At 69.9% G+C, this 20,374-nt stretch overlaps 3 protein-coding genes across 4 annotated transcripts; 1 reads left to right on the top strand and 2 right to left on the bottom strand.

The window, feature by feature from the left end:
- Nucleotides 1-330: 330 nt before the first annotated feature.
- Nucleotides 331-18,483, bottom strand: LOC141931719 (uncharacterized). Its single transcript, XM_074844228.1, has 6 exons — nucleotides 18,148-18,483; nucleotides 17,972-18,043; nucleotides 17,754-17,834; nucleotides 16,148-17,535; nucleotides 4,103-4,357; nucleotides 331-4,015 (listed from the first exon to the last, which is right to left on the bottom strand). Exons 1-6 carry the CDS (start codon nucleotides 18,227-18,229, stop codon nucleotides 1,835-1,837), a joined length of 4,059 nt encoding a protein of 1,352 aa, XP_074700329.1. The 5' UTR covers nucleotides 18,230-18,483; the 3' UTR covers nucleotides 331-1,834.
- Nucleotides 11,165-13,023, top strand: RARRES2 (retinoic acid receptor responder 2). Its single transcript, XM_074844227.1, has 5 exons — nucleotides 11,165-11,449; nucleotides 11,849-11,953; nucleotides 12,236-12,340; nucleotides 12,454-12,577; nucleotides 12,860-13,023. Exons 1-4 carry the CDS (start codon nucleotides 11,285-11,287, stop codon nucleotides 12,565-12,567), a joined length of 489 nt encoding a protein of 162 aa, XP_074700328.1. The 5' UTR covers nucleotides 11,165-11,284; the 3' UTR covers nucleotides 12,568-12,577; nucleotides 12,860-13,023.
- On the bottom strand, nucleotides 13,399-15,206 carry LRRC61 (leucine rich repeat containing 61). 2 transcript variants are annotated; one of them, XM_074844178.1, is made up of 2 exons: nucleotides 15,179-15,206; nucleotides 13,399-14,547 (listed from the first exon to the last, which is right to left on the bottom strand). In XM_074844178.1, the coding sequence occupies exon 2, from the start codon at nucleotides 14,508-14,510 to the stop codon at nucleotides 13,695-13,697; it is 816 nt and encodes a 271-aa protein (XP_074700279.1). In that variant the 5' UTR covers nucleotides 14,511-14,547; nucleotides 15,179-15,206; the 3' UTR covers nucleotides 13,399-13,694. The 2 variants fall into 2 exon arrangements, with proteins under 2 accessions (XP_074700279.1, XP_074700271.1); XM_074844170.1 differs by lacking the exon at nucleotides 15,179-15,206 and having other exon boundaries at nucleotides 13,399-15,042.
- Nucleotides 18,484-20,374: the final 1,891 nt, after the last annotated feature.

Genomic DNA, 20,374 nt, shown 5'->3' with positions numbered 1-20,374 from the left:
CCGCGCCCACGGCGCCCCGCAACGCCGTCCCTGCTGGTCACCCTCCCGTGAGGACCCCGGTGCCCCGCGTGGTGCAGCCAGCGGCTGGCCCTGGCAGGCAGCGCTCGCGCCAAGCCGCAGTGCGGTGCCACGCTGAGAGGCCGCTGGCTCAGCCAGGGAAGGAGGCAAATGGTCCACAGATGTGGCTTTAGCCCTGAAGGTCAGGCAGAGCTGGAACCTGAACCAGAAATTCAACTGCCTTCACTCAAGCCTAAGCTCAGGCCTGGACCAAGGCTTAAGGGAGACCCCAGACCAGACCCGACGCTTCCCCGGACAGAGGAGCCAGGAGTCTGCTGTGAGAAAGCTTTTATTTTAAATAACCTCAAAAAAATAGAATTGCAAGGACCTGAAATGCTGCTGGAGCGGAGGGGAGGGGAGGAGGGCAGCGTGTCTGCCCCGGGGGGGAGAGGGCGAGGGGGGACAGGGGCAGACGCTCACCCCCTCCTGCCAGATTTTGGGTGCTGGGACCCTCTGCCCGACTGAAGCTCCAGTCGTGACCATCCCAACGTCCCCTCGGTGGCCGCCCCGGCCCCTGGCAGGTGACAGAGCCTCTCCTTACGCTGCACCCCTGGGGCTACACCCCAAAGCCCGGCTGGGTTGCGGTACCGCCATCCCGTGTCTTCCAGGAAGGTTTTAGCCCAACGGTTGCAGCCACGAGGCTCCGCGGCCGCGGCAGGGAGTGGTGGGCCAGCAGCTGCCCCCGGGACGCAGCCAGCTTTGTTCCCCCTTTCAGATAAAACCAGAACAGCTTTTGGGGCAGGCGGTTCCCGTTTCTAAAGCTCTGCCCCCACATCCCTTTCCCCAGACGCCCTGCCAAGCGTGGTGCTGCGGGAATGCCGAGCAAGCCCCGGCGAGCAGCCGGTGCATCCCACGGCAGCCGGACACGGCGCCGGCAGGGAGAGGGGCAGACACCGCCGCTGCAGCCGCCGCCGCTCCCCCTGTTTGGAAGTTAGTCGCGTACCAAGAGGTGCTAGTCAGAAAGATTATCACAGAGCAAGTAGAGAAGCACAAGCTACAACCCCCCTTCCCCACCCCCCCCGCATGGCCCCCCCCAGGCTCAGGGCAGAGGCTTCTCCCAGGTCCCCTTTGGAAGCAGAGATGAGCTGAAACACTGCCAGGCCGTTTCCCTGCCGCGTTGGCAGGGGCGTCAGCAAGAGGCTGCCCCCATGGCGAGAAGGGTCCCTTGCGGAACGACGTCCAGTCCGGCAGAGGAAGGATGGAGGTTCTGGGAAAAGCTCTTGACCCACGGAGGCCCCTCGCTGCCCCATGGCTGTCTCTGGGTCTGCGTGTCACCCCACTGGAGGCAGGAGCCGGCAGACGTGCCGCAGCCGGGCCTGCTGCACGCTGGGAGCGGTTTTGAAGCTGATGGATCCCGGATCCTGAGCTCTTCCCGCTCCCGACGCTCCGCGCAGCCAGCGCAGGAGCAAACGTTGCGGATCCAGGGTCCTGTCACTGCTCCTCAGCCCCAGCCCCGCCACGGATTTGGTATGTTCATGGGACAAAAAACTCACGTGGCGCATCAGAGTCCTCCTCCCGCTTCACCCCATCCGGTACTGGCCTGCGGGGGCCTCCGAGCCTCCTGCGCCCAAACCCACCACGCTCCTCCCGAGTCCCCGCCGCCACCGCGCCCCACAGGCACCGCGAGCCCCGGCTTGCGGCTCTCCCTCGTCCTCGTTCGGTCAGCGATCGCCCCCGGCGCCAGCCGCCGCCCCTTTAGTTTTGGCCTCTTTTTAGTGCAAGAGCGACGAGGTCCGGCCCCTCTCCCGGCGGCAGGTTCTGGCAGCCCGCGCGGGCGTTACAGGCAGCTGGGGCACGGCGAGGGTTTCTCTTCGCCGTGTGCTCTCTCAGGCACTCTCAGGACTCGTTTCTCCTCAAAGCTCCTGCCGCAGCCGCCGTACTTGCACCAGAGCTCCGCTCGGCAGTCGGGCTGCGGCTTGAGGAGCAGCTGCCGCTGGCTCAGGCAGTCGGCGCAGCAGCACTGCGGCGGCAGGCTTGGCGGCTTCGGGTTCAAGCCTTCCCCCGCCTCGGTGCATTTGCAGGGACAGGGCCCCGCGGCGCCGTCCTGCGGGTGGTGGGAGCCGGACACGAGGGGGTGGTCATCCTGCATCAGCTGCAGGAGGATGTCTGCCGCCCCGGAGGGGCTCTCCGGTCTGTTGGGGGGCTGCGCGCCTGGCCGAAGCTCCTCCCGAGCCAGCGATCCGTGAGCGGCTCCGCGAGAGCAGGGGGGCAGCAGCATGTTGGGGGGCTCGGCCCCTTTTCCCAGCGGAGCGCCGCTCCCGTCCGGCTCTTCCTGGTGCACCGGGCAGGTCCCCTGGCAGCAGGAGGGCGGGATGCCGCCAGCGTGCGTCCTGCGGTGCCGGAGGAGGTGAGCCTTCTGGCTGAAACCCTTCCCGCACTCAGCGCAGCGGAAGGGCCGCTCGCCCGTGTGGGTCCTCTGGTGAACAGCTAGATTCACCTTCTGGCGGAATCGCTTCCCGCACTCGGCGCAGGCATGTGGCCGCTCGCCGGCGTGGCCCTGCCGGTGCAGCTGCAGCTCCCCGTGTTCCTCGAAGGTCTCCCCGCAGAGCGAGCAAGGGTAGGGGCTGGCGGCGTGGGGCTGGAGGCCTGGGGCCTGGCCCGGCTCGCTCGGGGGCCTCTCAGCCGCGTGGACCCGCTGGTGGACCCGCAGGGAGAGTTTGCTCTTGAAGCGCTTGGGACACTCCAGGCAGGTGAAGGGCTGCCGGCCCGTGTGGGTCTTCTGGTGGGCGATGAGGTTGGGCTTCTGGGCGAAGCGCTTGCCGCACTGGGCGCAGGCGAAGGGGCGCTCCCCGGTGTGCGTGCGGTAGTGGGTCACCAGGTTGCCCTTTTGGTTGAAGCGCCGGCCGCAGACGCCGCAGGTGAAGGGACGTTCGCCGGTGTGGATGCGCTGGTGGGTCACCAGGTTGGTTTTGAGGCTGAACCTCTTCCCGCAGACGTCGCAGCGGTAGGGCCCTCGGCCCCGGTGGTTCTGACGGTGTTTGACCAAACGCTCGTACTGGGCGAAGCTTCTCCCGCACTCGGGGCACAGCCAGGCCCTCGCCTCCGCCGGCTTCTCCTGGGGGGCTTTGGGGGACAGCTCGTCGCCAGAGCTCTTCTCGTGCTCGGGGCACGGGTAGGACTTTTGCCCCACGTGGGTCTTCTGGTGGGCTACGAGGGAGAGCCAGAGGCCAAAGCTGTTGCCGCACTGGTTACAGATGAAGGGCTTCTCCGCCCCGGGGGCCGGGGGGGCCGGGGGGGTCGCATCCCCGAGGACAGGCTGCACCCCCAGGTGCCCCAGGAGGTGCGGGCCATGGCTGAAGGCTGCCGGAGCCTCGGCGGCGGGGCCGTGCTGCGGCCGGAGGAGGGTCACCTTCTGGCAAAAGCCCTCCCCGCACTGGACGCAGGGGAAGGTCTGCTCACCCAGGGGGGCTGGCTGGTGGGGCAGCAGCGGCTCCTTGGGGGGGAAGCTCTTCTCCGTGCACGAGTACAACTCCTGGCCCTCGGGGATCTTCTGCACGGGCAGTGGCGGCATGGGGCTGAAGGGGGCTTCTTGCTCGGGACCCCCGGGCTGGAGCAGGGTGGGCGCAGCCCCATAGGGCAAACCAGCGGCCGGGCTGCGGCCCGGGCAGCGCCGTTGGCGTGGGGCATGAGTCTTCTGGTGGGCTTTGAGGGAGACTTTGTCCTTGAAGCACTTCTGGCACTGCCCGCAGGGGTAGGGCCGGAGGTCCGTGTGGGTGCTCTGGTGCGTCACCAGGTTGGTTTTCTGGGTGAAGCGCTTACCACACTGGGTGCAGGCGAAGGGGCGCTCCCCCGTGTGCACGCGGTAGTGGGTCACCAGGTTGGTTTTCTGGTTGAAGCTCCGGCCGCAGAGGAAGCAGGTGAAGGGACGCTCGCCGGTGTGGATGCGCCGGTGGGTGATGAGGTTGGGCTTCTGCCGGAAGCTCTTCCCGCACTCGGGGCAGACGAAGGGGGTGTCCTCCTGGTAGCTCCTCTGCTGGGACCGCAGCTTTGGCTTGCTGGCAGCGCCGTCCTCCTGCTCGCCACCCGCCAACGCCTTCTCCCCGGCGGCGTGGATGCGCTGGTGGGCCAGGAGGTTGGCTTTCTGGCTGAAGCTCTTGCCGCACTGGGCGCAGGGGAAGGGCCGCTCCCCCGTGTGCACGCGGCGGTGGGTCAGCAGGTTGGGCCGCTGGCTGAAGCTCTTCCCGCAGTCCCCGCACCTGTAGGGTTTCTCTCCGGTGTGGATCCTCTCATGCGTGATGAGGCTTTGCTTCTGGCGGAAACCTTTCCCGCACTGGGCGCAGCGGAAAGGGCCGGCGCCGAGCTGCGGCACCCAGCAGGCCACCCGGGGGGAGAGCGGGCCGAGGCCGGCGGCGCCGTCTCTCTCCATGCCCGCCCGCTCGGGCGCGCGCTGCCCACCGTGAAACCAGCGGCCGGAACTGCTGGCGGCTGCGGGATACAGCTCCAGGGAGCCGGCAGCTGCCCCGGGTTTCTCCTCGGGTTGCTCGACTTTATTCACTCGACCGGGCTCAACTAGATTTCAAAAAGATTCAAGACGTTAATTTCAGAGTCTTTCACAGAACATCTCGAGTTGGAAGGGACCCACAAGGAGCCCAACTCCCTGCTCCTCGCCGGGCTGCTGAAAACCAAGTCATTGCCATTTATGACACCCTAAAGGATCACGAACCCTTCCCAGAGCCCACTCCACCCTTGACAGGCCAACAGCGGTGCTGGCAGCGGCAGCAATACCAAAAACTTGCCACAAGCTGGCCCAAAACAGCCACAAACTGGCCCAAAACGGCCACAAACTGGCTTTTGCTCACAAGAGGAACATCCCCCTCACCTACCCGCACAGGGGCTCACGAGGATCTTGCTCTCCTCCTGCATCTGCTGGCCTTCGGCGTACGGCTCCTCCGACTGTTTAATCCCAAACAAACCACCGGGCTTGAAAAATCTGTAGCCTGCTTGAAGGGATAAGAGCTGGTCACCATCAAGTGTCACGCTGCAAAACACGCATTTGGCACAGGCATCGTTGTGCCGGAGATGCCTGCGTTAATTCACAAATAAGCTAAAATTAACGAAGCCTGGGGGCATCGCTTTCATCTATTTTAAGCTTCTGCTGCCTGAAGTGTAATTAAAGATAAAAGGAAATACCAGCACCAGGCTCCCTCCTCCTGGCGAGGCGAAAGGTGGGAAGGAGCGCCGTTCCTCGGAAGATGACTCTCCGCAGCCCGTCGCACCCTCGCCCGCGTCTCCTTAGCTCCCGCGTTAATGCTTTTATGATCGGATTTCAAAGGCTACCGCAAAAACGCGATTAGCTCCAACCTGAGCCTCCTCCCAAGCAGAAGAGGAGGCTCCATCTTTAGCAGGAGCTCGGCTGGCGGAGGGTCTCAAGGACCTTCTCCAGGCTGGGGATTCCTCCCAGCAGCGCCACATCTGCACGCATTTACAAACAATCTTTGCGTGTCCCCCCCCACCCCAGTCTAGAGGAGACCGTGGCTGGCAGTCGGTCGGACTTGCTGTTACCGACTGTACTGCGGAGAACGCCCCAGTGCGCCCGCACCCCGCCCGCCGCAGAGCCGCCCGCTCGCCGGCCGCGCCCGTCACCTGTGCAGGGGTCGGACGGGATCTCCGCGCTGACACCATCCAGCTCGTGTCCGGCTCTCGGCACCTCGCTCAGCCTGGGGTAAGGGAGCAGGTTCAGGGCGTGGGCAGGCTGGGCCAGGAGAGAGGAGAAGCGTTTCAGCAGATTGCCATCGCTTTTTTTGGGTTTGTTTCTTTGTTTTTTTGGCCAGCAGGACTAGGGAAGGGATCGTCCCCCTGTGCGTGGTGCTGGTGAGGCCGCCCCTCGATGAGTGGGTTCAGTTTTGGGCCCCTCACTCCAAAAAGGCCATTGAATGACTCGAGCGTGTCCAGAGAAGGGCAACGGAGCTGGTGCAGGGTCTGGAGCACAGGTCTGATGGGGAGCGGCTGAGGGAACTGGGGGGGTTGAGTCTGGAGAAGAGGAGGCTGAGGGGAGACCTCATGGCCCTCTACAACTCCCTGAAAGGAGGGTGCAGAGAGGGGGGATGAGTCTCTTGAGCCAAGGAACCAGCGCCAGGCCAAGAGGGAATGGCCTCAAGCTGTGCCAGGGCAGGGTCAGACTGGCTCTTAGGAAAAATTTTTTCATTGAAAGGGTTGTCCAGCACTGCAACAGGCTGCCCAGGGCAGGGGTTGAGTCCCCATCCCTGGAGGGGTTTAAAGGACATGTAGGTGTGGCGCTGAGGGACAGGGTTTAGTGTTGGGTTAACGGTTGGACTCGATGACCTTAAGGGCCTTTGCCAACCTCGATGATCCGTGATCCAAAGGCCGGCGCTGTTGGACCAGCGCCTGACGCCCACGGGCCACCACCAGCAAGACCTGCCCTGCAGCGAGGCGTGCCCCTGGCCCAGGGCTGACCGGCAGGCCGCACCGCTTTAAACACCTGGGCCCTCAGAAAGGCCTCACACCCCCATGAACCTGAACTTGGGAGCCGACGGGGCCCTGGCTCAGCGGGATCACCACCAAGCTGTTCTCCTTGGACTCCAGATCCGCAGCAGCGCAGCCGGGAGAAATCCCGGGCCCTTTTCCCCACAGAGGGCTGGGAAAAGCTGTTCCAGCACCAGTGGAAGACAGAGCAGGTGTGAGGCCGGGCACCGCTGCCCCCAATCCTGCACACCGTGTGTCAGGAGGCAGCTCTGAGCCTTTGGGAAAGGAGCCAGAGCAGGGAGGTACAGGCAGAGGCACGGGAGGGCAGGGGAGGGCTCGGCGTGACACCTCTCACTTTGCCACCGACTCATTTCAGCCCAGGAAAGGTCCTTCTCCTCCGTGCCTCAGTTTCCTCGCCAGCGAGAGCATCGCTTGGTGGAAAGCCTTGAGCGGAGCCACGTGCTCACCCCCCACCTCCAATGAGATCACTCAGACCCCCAGCGGATCCCTTGCCTGGGTGTGACCACCCAGCCCCCTCCCAACCCAGCCGGGACTGGGACCGAGGCAGGAAACCCCCAGAAGGAGCCAAAACAGCTTTTCCCGGGAAGCTCGACACCCAATCCACTCGTCTTCCCTCCCCAGGATTCCTCTCTTCTTCCCTCAAAACTCCCCCGTAGCTTGGCAGGAGCGCAGGGAGAGCAGATGGCAGAAGACACAGAGCCCAGCCCGCGCTCTGACGGCTGCTGTAACTTTAAAAAGCGCCAATTTAAAAGAAAAAGTCTCGCACGGGCCTAGCGCGGTGTCGGTATTTCTAAATGATGAGGAGAAAAGCATCAGAAGAGCTCCCAACCCCCAGGAAAACCCCAACAGGCTCCCCCTCCTAAAAATGTCGCGGCGCGAAAGCGGTGCAGGGCTCCCTCCCACCGCCCCAGCACCGCGCTCGGCTTGGCCACAGAGGGACGTGCTCAGAACCGGCCCCGCTCCGGCCTTCTCCCGGGGATGGGGGGAAACCGCTGCCCCCCACCCCCCACCCCGCACGTACCTGGGGTGCTCCTCCTGCAGACATCGCTGCCCCCGGGGCCGCCCGGCGAGGGGAGAGGGCATCAGCTCCGGGGAGAGCGCGGGGCGGCGGCTGTCCTTCCCCTCCACCTTCCGCCACGGTCGCGGGCTCTGATCTTCCCCCACTTCCTCCAAATGGCTGCTGGGCGCCCTGGGAGAGCGCGAGAGCAGCCGGTGAGCGGGGGGAGCGGCGTGAGGCAGGGCTGGGGGAGCTCAGGAGAGGCTCCGCTCCTGTCCGCACCCCTCCTCCTCCTCCGAGTTATTTTAGGGGCTGACCCCGGGCTCTGGCCCGGATTTATTCTGTTTACAGCGAAGCTGCTCCGCAGGCAGCGCAGGCAGCGCTACTGGGATTTGTAGTCCAGGCCGAGAGGCCTGGCACGGCACGCCGAGCCCTGCCCGCGGCCACAGGGACGGGGAACCGCAGCTCCCAGCAGGCGGGAGCCAGCCCCGGTGCGGCCTCGCCCTGCCGCCGCCCGCGGGGACGCAAGGGCCACCCAGCCCAGCTCCCTCCCCAAAACCCCCGCGAACCTCCTGCCCACCGCGGTTGGGAAGGACCCACCCGGCCGGGTCCCTCCTCCGTGGGCACGGTGCCGCGAGGAGGGGGCCAAGGCAGCGCCGAGGCTTCGGGGGCGAGCAGCCCCCTGCCCACACAAGTCCCGCGTCACCTTTTAAAGGCCGCGGCAACGATCGGGCCGCTCTGACGAATGCCCGGGCTTAATTAGCACTATTTTAGGCGGGAGAGACGCCGGCTGCAGAGCCGTGCTGCGTGGGAGCCGGCCGGGATCCCCGGCAGCGTGTGGCCGTCAGGGTCTGGGGACCCCCGGGTGCGACACCCATGGAGGGGACGTGGCGCAGAGGTGTCCCAGCAGCAGGGACGCCGCTCTCTGCTGCGCGAGGCACCGTTGGCTGCTCCCATCGCTGAGTCCCACCGAGCGCTGCCGTGACCAGCGCTTCGGACACGTGTTTAACCGGACTGCGGCGCTCCCCGGGGCCGGTGACTGACCCGGCACGGCCAAGGAGAGGCGGGATGGGACGCTGGGGCAGGGGGACGCCCCTGGTGCTCGCCAGAGCGGCGGGCAGGGCAAGGCAGGGGCGCAGGCAGGGCGAAGGCAGGGGCGCAGGCGGGGGCGCAGGCAGGGCGCAGGCGGGGCGCAGGCGGGGCGCAGGCAGGGGCGCAGGCGGGGGCGCAGGCGGGGGGCGCAGGCAAGGCCTCGAGCCCTCGCCCATGGCATGAAGCCCACAAGGGGCACCCGGAAGGGCAGCGCCCGCGCTCCGGCCCAGCACCGCCAAGGTCCTTGCACGGCCCGGGGGGGCCCGGGCTGGGCAGCTGCCTGAGGGCAGGCCGGCACCCCGCGGCGGTGAAGAGCCAAGGGCCCCGGGGAGGGGTCAGAGCGGCCCGGTACGGCGGGCTGGTGCTGCCGAGCGGCGGGGAAAGCCCCCGCGAGCCGCCCGGTCCTGCCCCATCTCCCGCCGGTGCGGTGCCGGCGGAGCCGATGGCGCCGGGAGCGGCTCCTCTGCCCCCGCAAGCACCGAGCGGGGTGTCCCGGGCCTCAGCAGGACCCGGTTCACCGGGATTTGGGTCGAAACGAGGTTCTGACGCTCCAGCCGCGGGTCGGTCCCGCCCAGCAGCTCGGCGCCGGGGAAGGGACCAGGGTGGGGGTGAGAGAGAAAGCCGGGGTGCCCCGTGCCCCCCTCACGGGAGGGACCCGCGCCCGGGGCCACTCTGCGGCAAAAAGCCCCGGGATCGGTCCCGGGGTGGCACCGGGCAGGGAACCGGCCCCCCCGCACCTCCCGTGGGGGGACACCCAGCGCCAGCCCCCCCGCCCGGTTCCCGACACCCCGTGTCCCCCCTCACCCCCTGCCAGCCCCCCCCCTTCCCACCGCTCGGGGGTTCCCTCCCCCGTGACCCCCCGGGCCCGGCCCCTCACCGTGACCCCCCGGGCCGGACCGCACGTTGCCATGGCAACCGACACACCCTGCCCCCCCCCCGCCGGGCCCCGGAGCCGCCTCCCCGGGGAAACTCACGGGCGCGCGACGTCCCGCGACACGATGACGCGACCGCGGCGATGACGTCAACGCGGCGGCGACGCGACGAAGCGGCCGCCCCCCCCCCCCCCCCGCCCCGGTCGCGGAAGCAGCTTCCGGGGCAGCGCGGGGCGTGTCCCGCGGCGGCACCCGCACGGGCCGCCCGCAGCGCCCCCTGCCGGCACCCCCGAGCCGCCCGCCCGCCCGCTGCCAGAGCGCCCGCGGCGCCATCACAGAGAGCCCCGGCGTGGCCCCGAGCGCCGTGTCCCCCCCAGCCGTGCCCTCCGGGTGCCCCGTGTCCCCGCCGCCCCGGTACCGGGGGGCCGGCACCGGCTGCTGCTCCCGGCGAAGCCCCCTGGGGTGCGCCAGCCCTGCCCCGCGGCGCAGCCCCGGCTGGTGGGAGGCCCGGGTCGGTGCGGGGTCCTGTGGGCCCTGGCCTTGGCCTCCCTCCTCTTCATCTACCTCCTCATCCTCCCCCCGGTCTCTGCTCGGCCCTGGGGGCAGCCGGAGCTGGTGCGGAGCCCATGGAGCTGACAGGAGGGTGCAGAGAGGGGGATGAGCCTCTTGAGCCAAGGAACCAGCGCCAGGACCAGAGGGAATGGCCTCAAGCTGCGCCAGGGCAGGGTCAGACTGGCTCTTAGGAAGGATTTCTTTGCAGAAGGGGTTGTTGGGCGTTGGAATGGGCTGCCCAGGGCAGGGGGGGAGTCCCCATCCCTGGAGGGGTTGAAGAGTCGGGTTGACCCAGCGCTGAGGGATCTGGTGGAGTTGGGAACGGTCAGGGTGAGGTTCATGGTGGGGCTGGAGGAGCCTCAAGGGCTTTTCCAACCCAGATGATTCTGGGATTCTGAGCAGGCGGTGACCAGCCGCTCGGCCCCAGCCCCTCTCTCGGGGTACGGGGTGGGATGGGGCCCCCCCAGGCCGTGGCTGCACTTCAGCCGTTTGTTTGTTTTAGGGACGGTTTGTCCCCCCAGCGCCCACCTCCTGCTCTGCCACGCCCGTCCCATGGCCCCAGCCGTGGGCCCTGGGTGGGAAGGGGGAACCCCACGACTCTGCGGTGGCTTTCGGGTACAACGGGGTGTTCAGAGCAGCAGCACCTGGGACAGGGCACGGGGGGGTGACGGGGAGGGTGCGAGCCCCCCCACAATGCCTGACGCCGGCTGCTGGGACCCCGCAGGAGTTGGGCTGCCGTTCCTCTTTCACCCAGCACGGTTTGTTGCACCATCTGGGAGATGTCCCTTGTCAAACGGTGGCCTTGTCACCGCGACTGGGGGACAGCCAGCACCCCTGGCAGCGGCACCTCCGTCCCCAACATGCTGGCTGGCCCCGCGTCAGGGCAGGGGAGACGCATCTCAGGGCGGGGTGGTCCCTGCCAGTGGCGGGGATGTTCGGCCGCCCAGCAAAGGCTGCTGGCACCAAGCCCGGGCGGCTCATCTGCCCCGGGCGGGAGATGTGCTCGCCTGCCCTCGGCCGGTGAGCCCCGCGTTTCCCTGGGGGTGATGCCGGTGTCCCCGTGCTGGCCGGCCGCCGGCAGTAGCCATGTCCAGCCCCTCCTCCCCATGTCCGTGCCAGAAGGGGGGGTGGGGGGGCCGCGGGGCCGGCCTGGGGGGCGGAAAAAGGGCAGTTCCCAGGAAATCAGTTAATGAAAGACCGAAACCACCAGCTGGTCGATTGACGAGGCTCTCTGGGGTCAGGCAGCCCTGGCAGCCTCCCCGCCGCAGGGATGAGGTTCCTGCTAGCCCTCTGCCTGGGCTTGGTAGCCCTGGCCACTGCTAGCCAGTCCCCGCTGCAGCGGCGTGTGGTGAAGGAGGTGCTGGAGTATTTCCACGGCCGCAGCAACGTGCATTTCCTCTTCAAGGAGCAGGCGGTGGAAGGGGCCGTCGAGCGGGTGAGTGCTGGGGGCTGCGGGTGCCCTTGTTCCCCCTGGGGGGGGCTGCTGCTGCGGGGAGGGGCGAGGTGGCAGCCGAGCCCCCAGGCCAGCGTTGGTGTCGTCGGGGGGGTCGGGGTGTCATGGAGGGAGGGACAGCTGGGTGCGGGGACAGACCCACTGGCGCGATCATTGGGGGCAGGCAGGGGCTGGCAGAGCTCAGCGACTCGTCACCGGTGCCGCGGGGTGGGCAGCTGCCAGCCGGGTGTAGCCGGGAGCAGCGACGTCGTTGTCGGCGGCTCGGACGTGCCTGTTCCTCAGGAGGCGCTGGGGGCTGTGGGGACCTTCCAGTTTGGGCCAGTCACCCATGTTGGGACCCCCCTCCGCGGCTGACGGGCTGTCCCCCTTGTCCCCCCCCAGGAAGACGCCTCGGGGACGTTTGTCCAGCTGCGGGTCAGCCTGGTGCAGACGGCCTGCAGGAAGAGGGCATCGCAGCGACACAACTGCCGGGCCCTGGAGAACCGGGTGAGTCGGGGCTGTTGGACCCCGCGTCCTCCTTCCCGGGCAGCCACGTCCTGTGGCACCTCAGCCTCCCCCGGACCCCCCCGCCATCCCCATCCCTCCGCCGCCTGTGCTGGGCACGGCTGGAGGTGACGATGGTTTGTGGCAGCGGCGACGCGGCCGTGCCCGGTGCTTCACGGCAAGCGGCAGGGATGTCCCCGGGCCTGGCAGGGCAGGGGGCTGGCGGGGACCCCCCGGGGGGGGCTGGGGGGGGCCGGGTGGTGACAGGCCACGCTCTCTCCCCAGAGAAAACCAACCTGCCTGGCCTGCTACAAGTTTGACAGCGGCGATGTCCCCAAGGTGCTGGACAAGTACCAGAACTGCGGCCCCAGCCATCACCTGGCGGTGAAGGTGAGCAGTGTCCCCCCTCTCCGGCCACTGGCACAGGGTCCCCACTGGCCACCGGGCCCCCCACCTGCGGTGTTGCCGTGGGTGCCAGCCCGGTGCACTCTGTCCCACCGCAGGAGATCAAGCAGCGAGACGAGGCGGAGTGCAGGGCGGTGGAGGAGGCTGGCAGGTCGGCGGACGCGCTCTACCTGCCCGGCATGTTCGCCTTCTCCAGGGGGCTGCCGGCCTAGGCCCCCCCCGGTACGTGCCGGGGACGGCGGGGCGGGGGGGGGATGCTCCTCCGCTAAGAGTGGAGCCAGACTGGGGGGGGCGTGTGTGTCCCTCCAGGTGCTGGAGGGTGGCTTTGGCTAGGAGAACCCCCCCACCCTGCCCCGGGGGAGCATCTCCAGCCAGGTCGAGCTGGCCCTGGGGATGGGGTGACAGGGACAAGGTCACGGGGGGGTGTATGTGGGGCTGTGAGTGCACACGCAGGTGTGGGGGGGCTCCTCCCGCAGCCAGCCCCTCCCCATGTCCCCTCTCCAGGCCACCACCAGCCCCAGGAGACGGATGCTGCCACGGGGGACCAGCCTGACCCCCCCTGCTTGTCACCCCCCAGCACTGTGTGACCAAAGGATGGTCCTGGATGTGTGTTCCCCCCCCCAACCTCACCATCTGCCCCCAGCCTCCCAGTAAACCCCAGCTCTGGCTCCCGCTGTCGCTGCCGTTATTCCCACCGGGGATCGCTGCGGGTGGGGGGTGCGGGGTGTCTGTGCCACCTCCCCCTCTGCCACCAGCTGTGTCACCCCCTGCCCGTTGTCCCCAACCCAGGGGGAGGGACGGGGACGTGGTGGGTCCAGGCAGAGCTGGGGGTGTCCCCCTACCCCTCGCCTGCTCGGGGCTCAGGACCATGCCGCAGAGAGGGATCTCTGAGGACAGCACACCTTTAATGCACAGCCCCACGATGTCCCCCAGGCCCCACGATGTCCCCCAGGCCCCACGATGTCCCCCAAGCCCCACAATGTCCCCAGGCTCCACGATGTCCCCCAGGCTCCATGATGTCCCCCAGGCCCCACGATGTCCCCCAGGCCCCACGATGTCCCCCAGGCCACACAATGTCCCCCAGGCCTCACGATGTCCCTTGGACCCCACAGTCTCTCCTCCAGGCTGGAGAGCTCAGGGATGGCTCCAAAATCCCCATGGACATCCCTGCTCCTGCCGCGGCTCTGCAGGGGACAGGGACACCCCTATTCCTGGTTCCAGAGCATGCGGGGGGGCCCTGGCACCTCTGGCATCCCTCTGGCGAGGGCTGGGCCAAGATAGTGGCCATGTGTGGTAGGGGGGGGGTCTCCTTTCACAGTGCCCGGGGGGGTCTCACGGCTCAGAAGACGAAGGAGTTGGGGTCGGGGCAGCTGCTGAGCGCTCGCTCTGCCTGGGCGATGGTGTCGTCGGCGCGGCGGCTCAGCTCCCGGCACTCCTGCAGCACCTCGCCAAACTGCTTGTAGGCCTCCTCCATGATGGAGCTGCGCCGGGGCGGCCGCGGCTCCCAAAAACCGGCCTCCACCCAGGGCTGAGCCACGCGGGGCAGGGGTTGGGGACCAGCGGCGTCACTATCGCCGCGTCCCAGCGAACTGTCGAGGTCGCGGCAGAGCTGGTAGAGCTCGCTGCCGCGCCCAGATACCCGCTCGCCGTCGATGGCTTTGAGAGCGGGGAACATGTCGGCCAAGGCGGCACGGTACGCCGGGGTGGCACAGAGCGGGTTGGCCAGGCGGGCCAGGGGGTCGCGCAGGCGCAGGCTTTCCAGGCGCCGCAGCCCGGTCAGGCACCGGAGCTGGTGGAGGCTGCTCACCAGATTCCCGGCGACGTTGAGGCTCTGGAGGTTGTGGCAAGAGCCGAGTGGCTCGAGGCTGGTGACGCGGTTGCGGGCGAGGTTGAGGACGGCGAGGGAGCGGAGGGCGGCCAGCGGGCCCAGCTGCGCGATGGCATTGCCGGAAAGGTCCAGCCACTCCAGGTTGGCGCAGTCGCCCAGGCAGCCCAGGTGGGCGATGCCACGGCCCCGCAGGCGCAGCAGCAGGATGGACTCGAGGGCGAACTCCCCGGTGCTGGCCTTCAGCAGCTGGGGGGTGATCCGCACCCCTTCTTCTTCCCCCTCCACCTCCTCCTCCTCTGCCGCCGCCGCCTCCCCGCGCCCCGCCATCCTGGCTGGGACCCCCGGATCCACTTGGCTCCCGCGGCTAGTTGGGGGGGGAGATGGGCAGGGGGTTGGGTCGTGGCGGGGGTAGCCCCGTGTCCCCGGGGACCCCCAGTTCAGAGGATGGGGGGGCCCTGGCACGGCTGGGCTGCAGGTCACCTGTGGGGTGCAGGGACACGCGTGGGGCACGCCGGTGGGGGCACGCGTGGGGTCTGGAGACTGTGGGGTGCGCTGGGGTGTGGGGGCACACGTGGGGTACACTTGTGGGGTGCTCTGGGGTGCTGTGGACATGTGTGGGCCACATCTGTGGGGCGCACTGGGGTGCAGGGACATGTGTGGGACCTAGGGACAGTGGGGAGCCCTGGGGTGCAGGGACACGTGTAGGGCACACTTATGGGGTGCAGGGACACATGTGGGGCACCTCTGTGGGGCGCACTGGGGTGGGGGGTGCCCCGGAGCGCGGGGACACGCATGGGGCACATCAGCGGGGGGGGCCTTGGGGTGTGGGGACAGCTGTGGGGCCCAGGGCCTGTGGGGAGCCCCGGGGTGCGGCGGTACGCGCGGGGAACGCCCGTGGGGGGCCCTGGGGGCGCGGGGACACGTGTGGGACCCAGAGATCGTGGGGAACCCCCCTCCCGGACCCCCCCCGCCGGGGTCCCCCCGCCCGCACTCACCGCCTGCCGGCTCCCGGCAGCCCCCGCGGCCCCGCCCCCCCCCCCCCCCCGTTGCCATGGTGACAAGCGGCCGGGACCGGGACCAGGATGTCCCCGTGGCACGGCCACACCCCCCCCCCCCCACGTCCCCGGGGGTTTTCCCGGTCCCCAAAGGCAGCGGGGGGGACACCGGCCCCCCGCTCAGGGCGGAGACCCGGGGAACGCCGGAGCCAGCGCCCCCCCCGCCGTGTCCCCAAGGGGTGTCCATGTACCCAGGGGGTGGCCGTGTCCCCGCAGGACCCCACCAGCTGCGTGTCCCCAAAGCCATCGCTCTGGGTGCCCGCGTGTCCCCGGCCGCCCCACAGCGCAACCCCCCGGCGTGCCGCCACGCCATGACCGCACGTAGGGTGACCCCGGGTCCGGCTGGGACACCGCTGCCTGCCTGTCCCTGCCTGTCCCCACTCCCAAGCCTCTCGCTCTGCCTGCCAGCAGCTGCCAGCCTTGGTGTCCCCGCTGCCCCTCGGTGCTCCCCAACAGCCTCGCCCCCACTCAGCCCCAAGTCGCCCTCAGGGAAGTTCAACAAAAGTTGGTTTATTGGCAGTTTTGGCTCAGTCCTCCCGCGGCAGAGCCCCCCACCGTGGGTCGGTGCCCCTCTGCCCGCAGCACGAGATCCCCCGCTTCACCTCGTGCTGGCCCCGGTGCAGAGCTTGGCACGGGCCACCCCTCCCTCGGAGGTTTTTAAGACCGTTTCAGAGCCGGGGTTTTCCACCGGCCACGTCGTCTCCGGCAGCCCTGGAAGCCGCTCTCCATGCCATGTGCCGCGTCTCCGGCGGCAGCAGGGAGGGCTGGGACCCCCGGCAGCGAGCCCCACGGCAGGGCGCCGAGGCCACGGGCACGTCCCGGTGCTCAGCCCCGCGCTCAGGGGCAGAGCGTGGCGGGGGCCGCGGCGGCGGGGGCCGGCCAGCTCTGTGGTGGCCCGGCGGCGCCGGCGTGGGTGCGCTCGTGGCGCAGCAGGTGCGTTTTGCGGCTGAAGCTCTTGCCGCACTGGGTGCAGATGTAGGGCCGGTGGCCGGTGTGCACGGCCTGGTGCCGCGCCAGGTTGGTCTTGGAGCTGAAGCGCTTGGCGCACTGGGCGCAGGCGTGGGGCCGGGTGCCGGTGTGCACCGCCTGGTGCCGCGCCAGGTGGGATTTGCGGCTGAAGCCGCGGCCGCACTGCTCGCAGGCGAAGGGCCGGGCGCCGGCGTGCGCCTTGGCGTGGGCCAGCAGGTTGGGCCGGGAGCCGAAGCAGCGGCCGCACTGCGGGCAGGCGAAGGGCCGCTCGCCGCTGTGCACCCGCAGGTGCTGCAGCAAGTGCTGGTTGTGGGCGAAGCCGCGGGCGCAGTGCGGGCAGGCGAAGGGCCGCTCGCCCGTGTGGGTGCGCTGGTGGGTGGTCAGGTTGGGCTTGTGGCTGAAGGTCTTCTCGCAGTGGGGGCAGGCGTAGGGCTTCAGCCCCATGTGCCCCCGCAGATGCGCCGTCAGGTGCCGCTTGTCGCTGAAGCCGCGGCCGCACTCGGCGCAGGCGAAGGGCCGGCCCTCCCGGTGCAGCCGCCGGTGGGACGCCAGGTTCTTCTTCCAGCTGAAGCTCTTCCCACACTCCGGGCAGAGGAAAGGCTTCTGCTCGGCGGGGCCGTCCCCGTCCCCGTCCCCGTCCCTGCCCGGCGCCGGCTCGGCGTGCAGCTGCTGGTGCCGGAGCAGGTGCTGCTTGTGGGCGAAGCGGCGGCCGCAGCGGGCGCAAGGGAAGGGCCGCTCGCCCGTGTGCGTGCGTTGGTGACGCACCAGGTGGGTTTTCTTGCGGAAGCGGCGGCCGCACTCAGCGCAGGGGAAGGGCCGCTCGCCCGTGTGGGTTTTCTGGTGGGAGCGCAGGTGGATCTTTTGGCGGAAGCGGCGGCCGCACTGGCCGCAGGGGAAAGGCCGCTCGCCCGTGTGCACCCGCAGGTGCCGGGTCAGGTGGGCTTTCTTGCCGAAGCCCTTCCCACACTGGCCGCAGGCGAAGGGGCGTGGGGGGGTCCCGCAACCCCCGCAGGGCCCGGGCTCGCCATCGCTCGCCGGCAGCCGCAGGCCGAGCTGCACGTGGAAGCAGCGCTCGCAGGTGCCAGCGCCGGCCGGGCTCTGGCCCAGCAGCGGCCAGGGCGGCATGGAGAAGGCAGGCAGCTCGCCGTAGCCCAGCTCCTCCGGGCATGGCTGCTCCAGCTTGCAGGCGCCGGCGCAGCCTGGCACGCCACTGGCATGGGGGACGGCGCCGGTCGGGGGCTGCCCCACCAGCGGGACTTCGATGCCGGGGCCGCCCGGCCACTCCTCGTACTCCTCCTCCACCTTCACCTTCCTCACCAGCCAGTCCTCTGCAGGGCAACACGGCGGGGCGCTGGGGACATGCGCTCCCCTCGGCGCTCCCGGCACCTCTTGGCACCCCCTGTGCCAGGGACGGGCGGCTCCGGCAACCGCCACCGGCAACGAGGACGGAGCCGCCGTCACCACCCGTGCTCGGCAGCCGGCGGGGGGCTGTGGCCAGAGCTCCGGGCACACGGCAGGGCCGTGCCATGCCGGCGGGTGCCCTCACCTGAGCAGGGCTGCTCCCGGCCCCCCAGCTCCTCTCCATCGCCCTCGGGGTTCGCCTCTGTCTTGGGGACCACCAGCCACCCTGGGAAGAAAAAAGGGGGCAAAGCCAGGGTCCCCCCCCAGGCTCCGTGATGGCCCCTCGCCCTGCGGGGACCCCAGGAGCCCCCCAGGAGCAGGGGAACGGGCACGAGGACGGGCAGGACCCCCCTTGGCGCCCACCTGAGCCGGCGCAGCCCGGCGCCTCCATCTCCTCCGCCAACAGGACCGGCTCCGGCTTGGCCATGGGGGAACCTGCACGAGGTGGGACGGGACCAGGCTGAGCCCCCCCGCGACCCCCTGCCCGCACCCACCAACCTGCCACCGTGGCAGCCACCCCCCCCCCCCCCACCTCTCACCTTGCCCAGCGGTGGGGGGCAGCGGGGCCGGGACCCCCGGGGACGGCGGGCGTGGGGCCGGGGCGTCGAAGCTTTCCCTCATGGCGTGGCTCCGGCGCTCGGCGGGGCTCAACCGCTGCGGGTGTGGGGGGGGGGGCAAGGGGAGAACCGGCGACGGCCCCCGGGGGGGTTCAACCGGGGAGCCCCCAGCCCAGCCGCCCCCCCGCCGTGGTCCCGGTTGGGGGGTTCAGCGGGGAGGGGGGCAGATGGACGGGGGGTGCAGGGGGTCCCCAGCCAGCCCTGAGCCCCACGGCGAGCAGGGGCAGCCCGGCCCCTCCCCGAGCAGCTCAGAGCCCCCCACTACCCCCCCACGCTTCCCGGACCCCCCGCTGCCCCCCTGTGCGCCCCCGCTGTTCCCCGCACCCCCAGCCAAACCCTTCTTGTCCCCCTCCGCTGTCCCTTTGTCCCCCCCGCCCTTCCCGGTGCCCCCCCTGCCATCCTGTCCCGCCCCCCTCCGGGTCCCCCCCACCCTTCCTGCCCCCCCCCGCCCCGGCACAGCCCTGCCTCCCCCTTCCCCGCCCTTCCTGCCCCCACCTCCCGCCGGGACGGGTCCCGGTCCCGGTCCCGGTCCCGCTGCGCCCGTCGCCGTGGCCTCGGGGCGGGCACCGACCCCCCCGCCGTCCCTACCTGCTCCGCCGCCGCCGGCTCCGCCTCACCCGCGGTGGCCGCCGGTCCCCCCGCCCCCGCCGGGCCCGCCCGCTCCCCCCGTGCCCCCCCCGCTCCCGCCGCTGCCGGGGCCGGTCCCTCCCGCCGGGCCCCGCGCCGCGACCCCGGGACAGCGGAGCCCGGGACTCCAGCTCCCGGCAGCCGCCGGCCCCCGGCCGGACCGAGCCGAGCCGCCCCCGGTTGTCCCCCCCCACCGCGTCACCCACCCCCTCTGTGTCCCCGCCCCGTGTGTCCCCGTCCCCCGCCGCTTCCCCGGGGAACCGGGTCCTGCCCCCCCCTCCCCCCCTGCGGGGAGCGGGGGACACGGCCACGGGTTGGGGATGGGGACAGGGCAGGGGGGGTGGACGTGGGGACACGGGACAAGGAGGGGGCACGGGGACACGGGAGGGGTGCATGGGACAGGGAGAGGGGACATAGGCATGGGGCTGGAGGGAGTGTGGGGACATGGGGGGGACAACACAGGGGACAGGGACATGGGGGGACATGGGTGTGGGGCTGGAGGGGGTGTGGGGACATGGGGGGGGACAACACAGGGGACAGGGACATGGGGGGACATGGGTGTGGGGCTGGAGGGGGTGTAGGGACACGGGGGGGACAACACAGGGGACAGGGACATGGGAGGACATGGGTGTGGGGCTGGAGGGGGTGTGGGGACACGGGGGGGACAACACAGGGGTCAGGGACATGGGGGGACATGGGTGTGGGGCTGGAGGGGGTGTGGGGACACGGAGGGGGACATGACACGTGGGACAGGGACATGGGGACACAGAGGGACATAGGTGTGGGGATGGAGGTGTGGGGGGGGACAAACAGGGGGACACGGGACAAGGAGAGGGGGACGTGGGGTGACATGGCCACAGGGGTAGTGCAGGGACACGGGGAGGACGACACAGGGCAGGGACATGGGGACACTGGGGGACACAGGCATGGGGATGGAGGGGGTGTAGGGACATGGGGGACACGGGAAGGGGGAGGGCACGGGGCAAGGAGGGGGACATGGGACAGGGAGAGGGGAACAGAGGGGACCATGGGGAGGGGGACATGACAGGGACATGGGGGGGCAAGGCCATGGGGATGGAGGTGGTGCAGGGACATGCTGGGGGACACAGGACACTGAGAAGGGACATGGGGGGCACAACTGTGGGGATGGAGGCGAGGGGGACACAGACGGGGGACACGGGACACAGAGGGGACATGGGGGGCACGGCCATGGAGCTGGCGGCGGGTGGGGGTGATGCCCTGTGGGGCAGCAGGAGCCGGGACCTGTCTGGCGTGTCCCTGGGGTGGGTGTGGGGGTCCCTTTCCCGGGGTTCCAGGGCCCCCCCCCGGGCATTTCTGGGGGGGTGGGGCTGAGCGGGACCAGGACGTGGGGGTCCGGGCACATCCGTGTGAGCGGGGGGGCCGGGGCGGGGACAGAGCCCTAAGCCCTGATCCCCAGATGTGCCGGATGCAGGATGTGGCCCCGCTGGGCGGGATCCGCCCCCCGACACAGTCCTGAGGGCTTTGCCCTGGAGACGGGGCG

The sequence above is a fragment of the Strix aluco genome, chromosome 1, assembly GCF_031877795.1.
Source record: "Strix aluco isolate bStrAlu1 chromosome 1, bStrAlu1.hap1, whole genome shotgun sequence".
NCBI lineage: Eukaryota > Metazoa > Chordata > Aves > Strigiformes > Strigidae > Strix > Strix aluco.
The sequence above is the reverse complement of the archived record's forward strand: the minus strand, read 5'-3'. Positions and strand labels throughout refer to the sequence as shown.

Bases quoted from the DNA above. Each gene is read 5' to 3' on its own strand.
- LRRC61 (XM_074844170.1), bottom strand. From the start codon at position 14,837: ATGTCCCTGCACCCCAGTGCGCCCCACAGATGTGGCCCACACATGTCC.
- LOC141931719 (XM_074844228.1), bottom strand. From the start codon at position 18,229: ATGAGGGAAAGCTTCGACGCCCCGGCCCCACGCCCGCCGTCCCCGGGG. The intron at 17,536-17,753 runs GTGAGGGCACCC...GTTGCCCTGCAG, and splicing joins CCGGGAGCAGCCCTGCTCAG to AGGACTGGCTGGTGAGGAAG. The intron at 4,358-16,147 runs GCCGGCGCCGCC...TGGGTGCCGCAG, and splicing joins TGCGCCACGAGCGCACCCAC to CTCGGCGCCGGCCCTTTCCG.
- RARRES2 (XM_074844227.1), top strand. From the start codon at position 11,285: ATGAGGTTCCTGCTAGCCCTCTGCCTGGGCTTGGTAGCCCTGGCCACT. The intron at 11,450-11,848 runs GTGAGTGCTGGG...GTCCCCCCCCAG, and splicing joins TGGAAGGGGCCGTCGAGCGG to GAAGACGCCTCGGGGACGTT. The intron at 11,954-12,235 runs GTGAGTCGGGGC...CTCTCTCCCCAG, and splicing joins GCCGGGCCCTGGAGAACCGG to AGAAAACCAACCTGCCTGGC.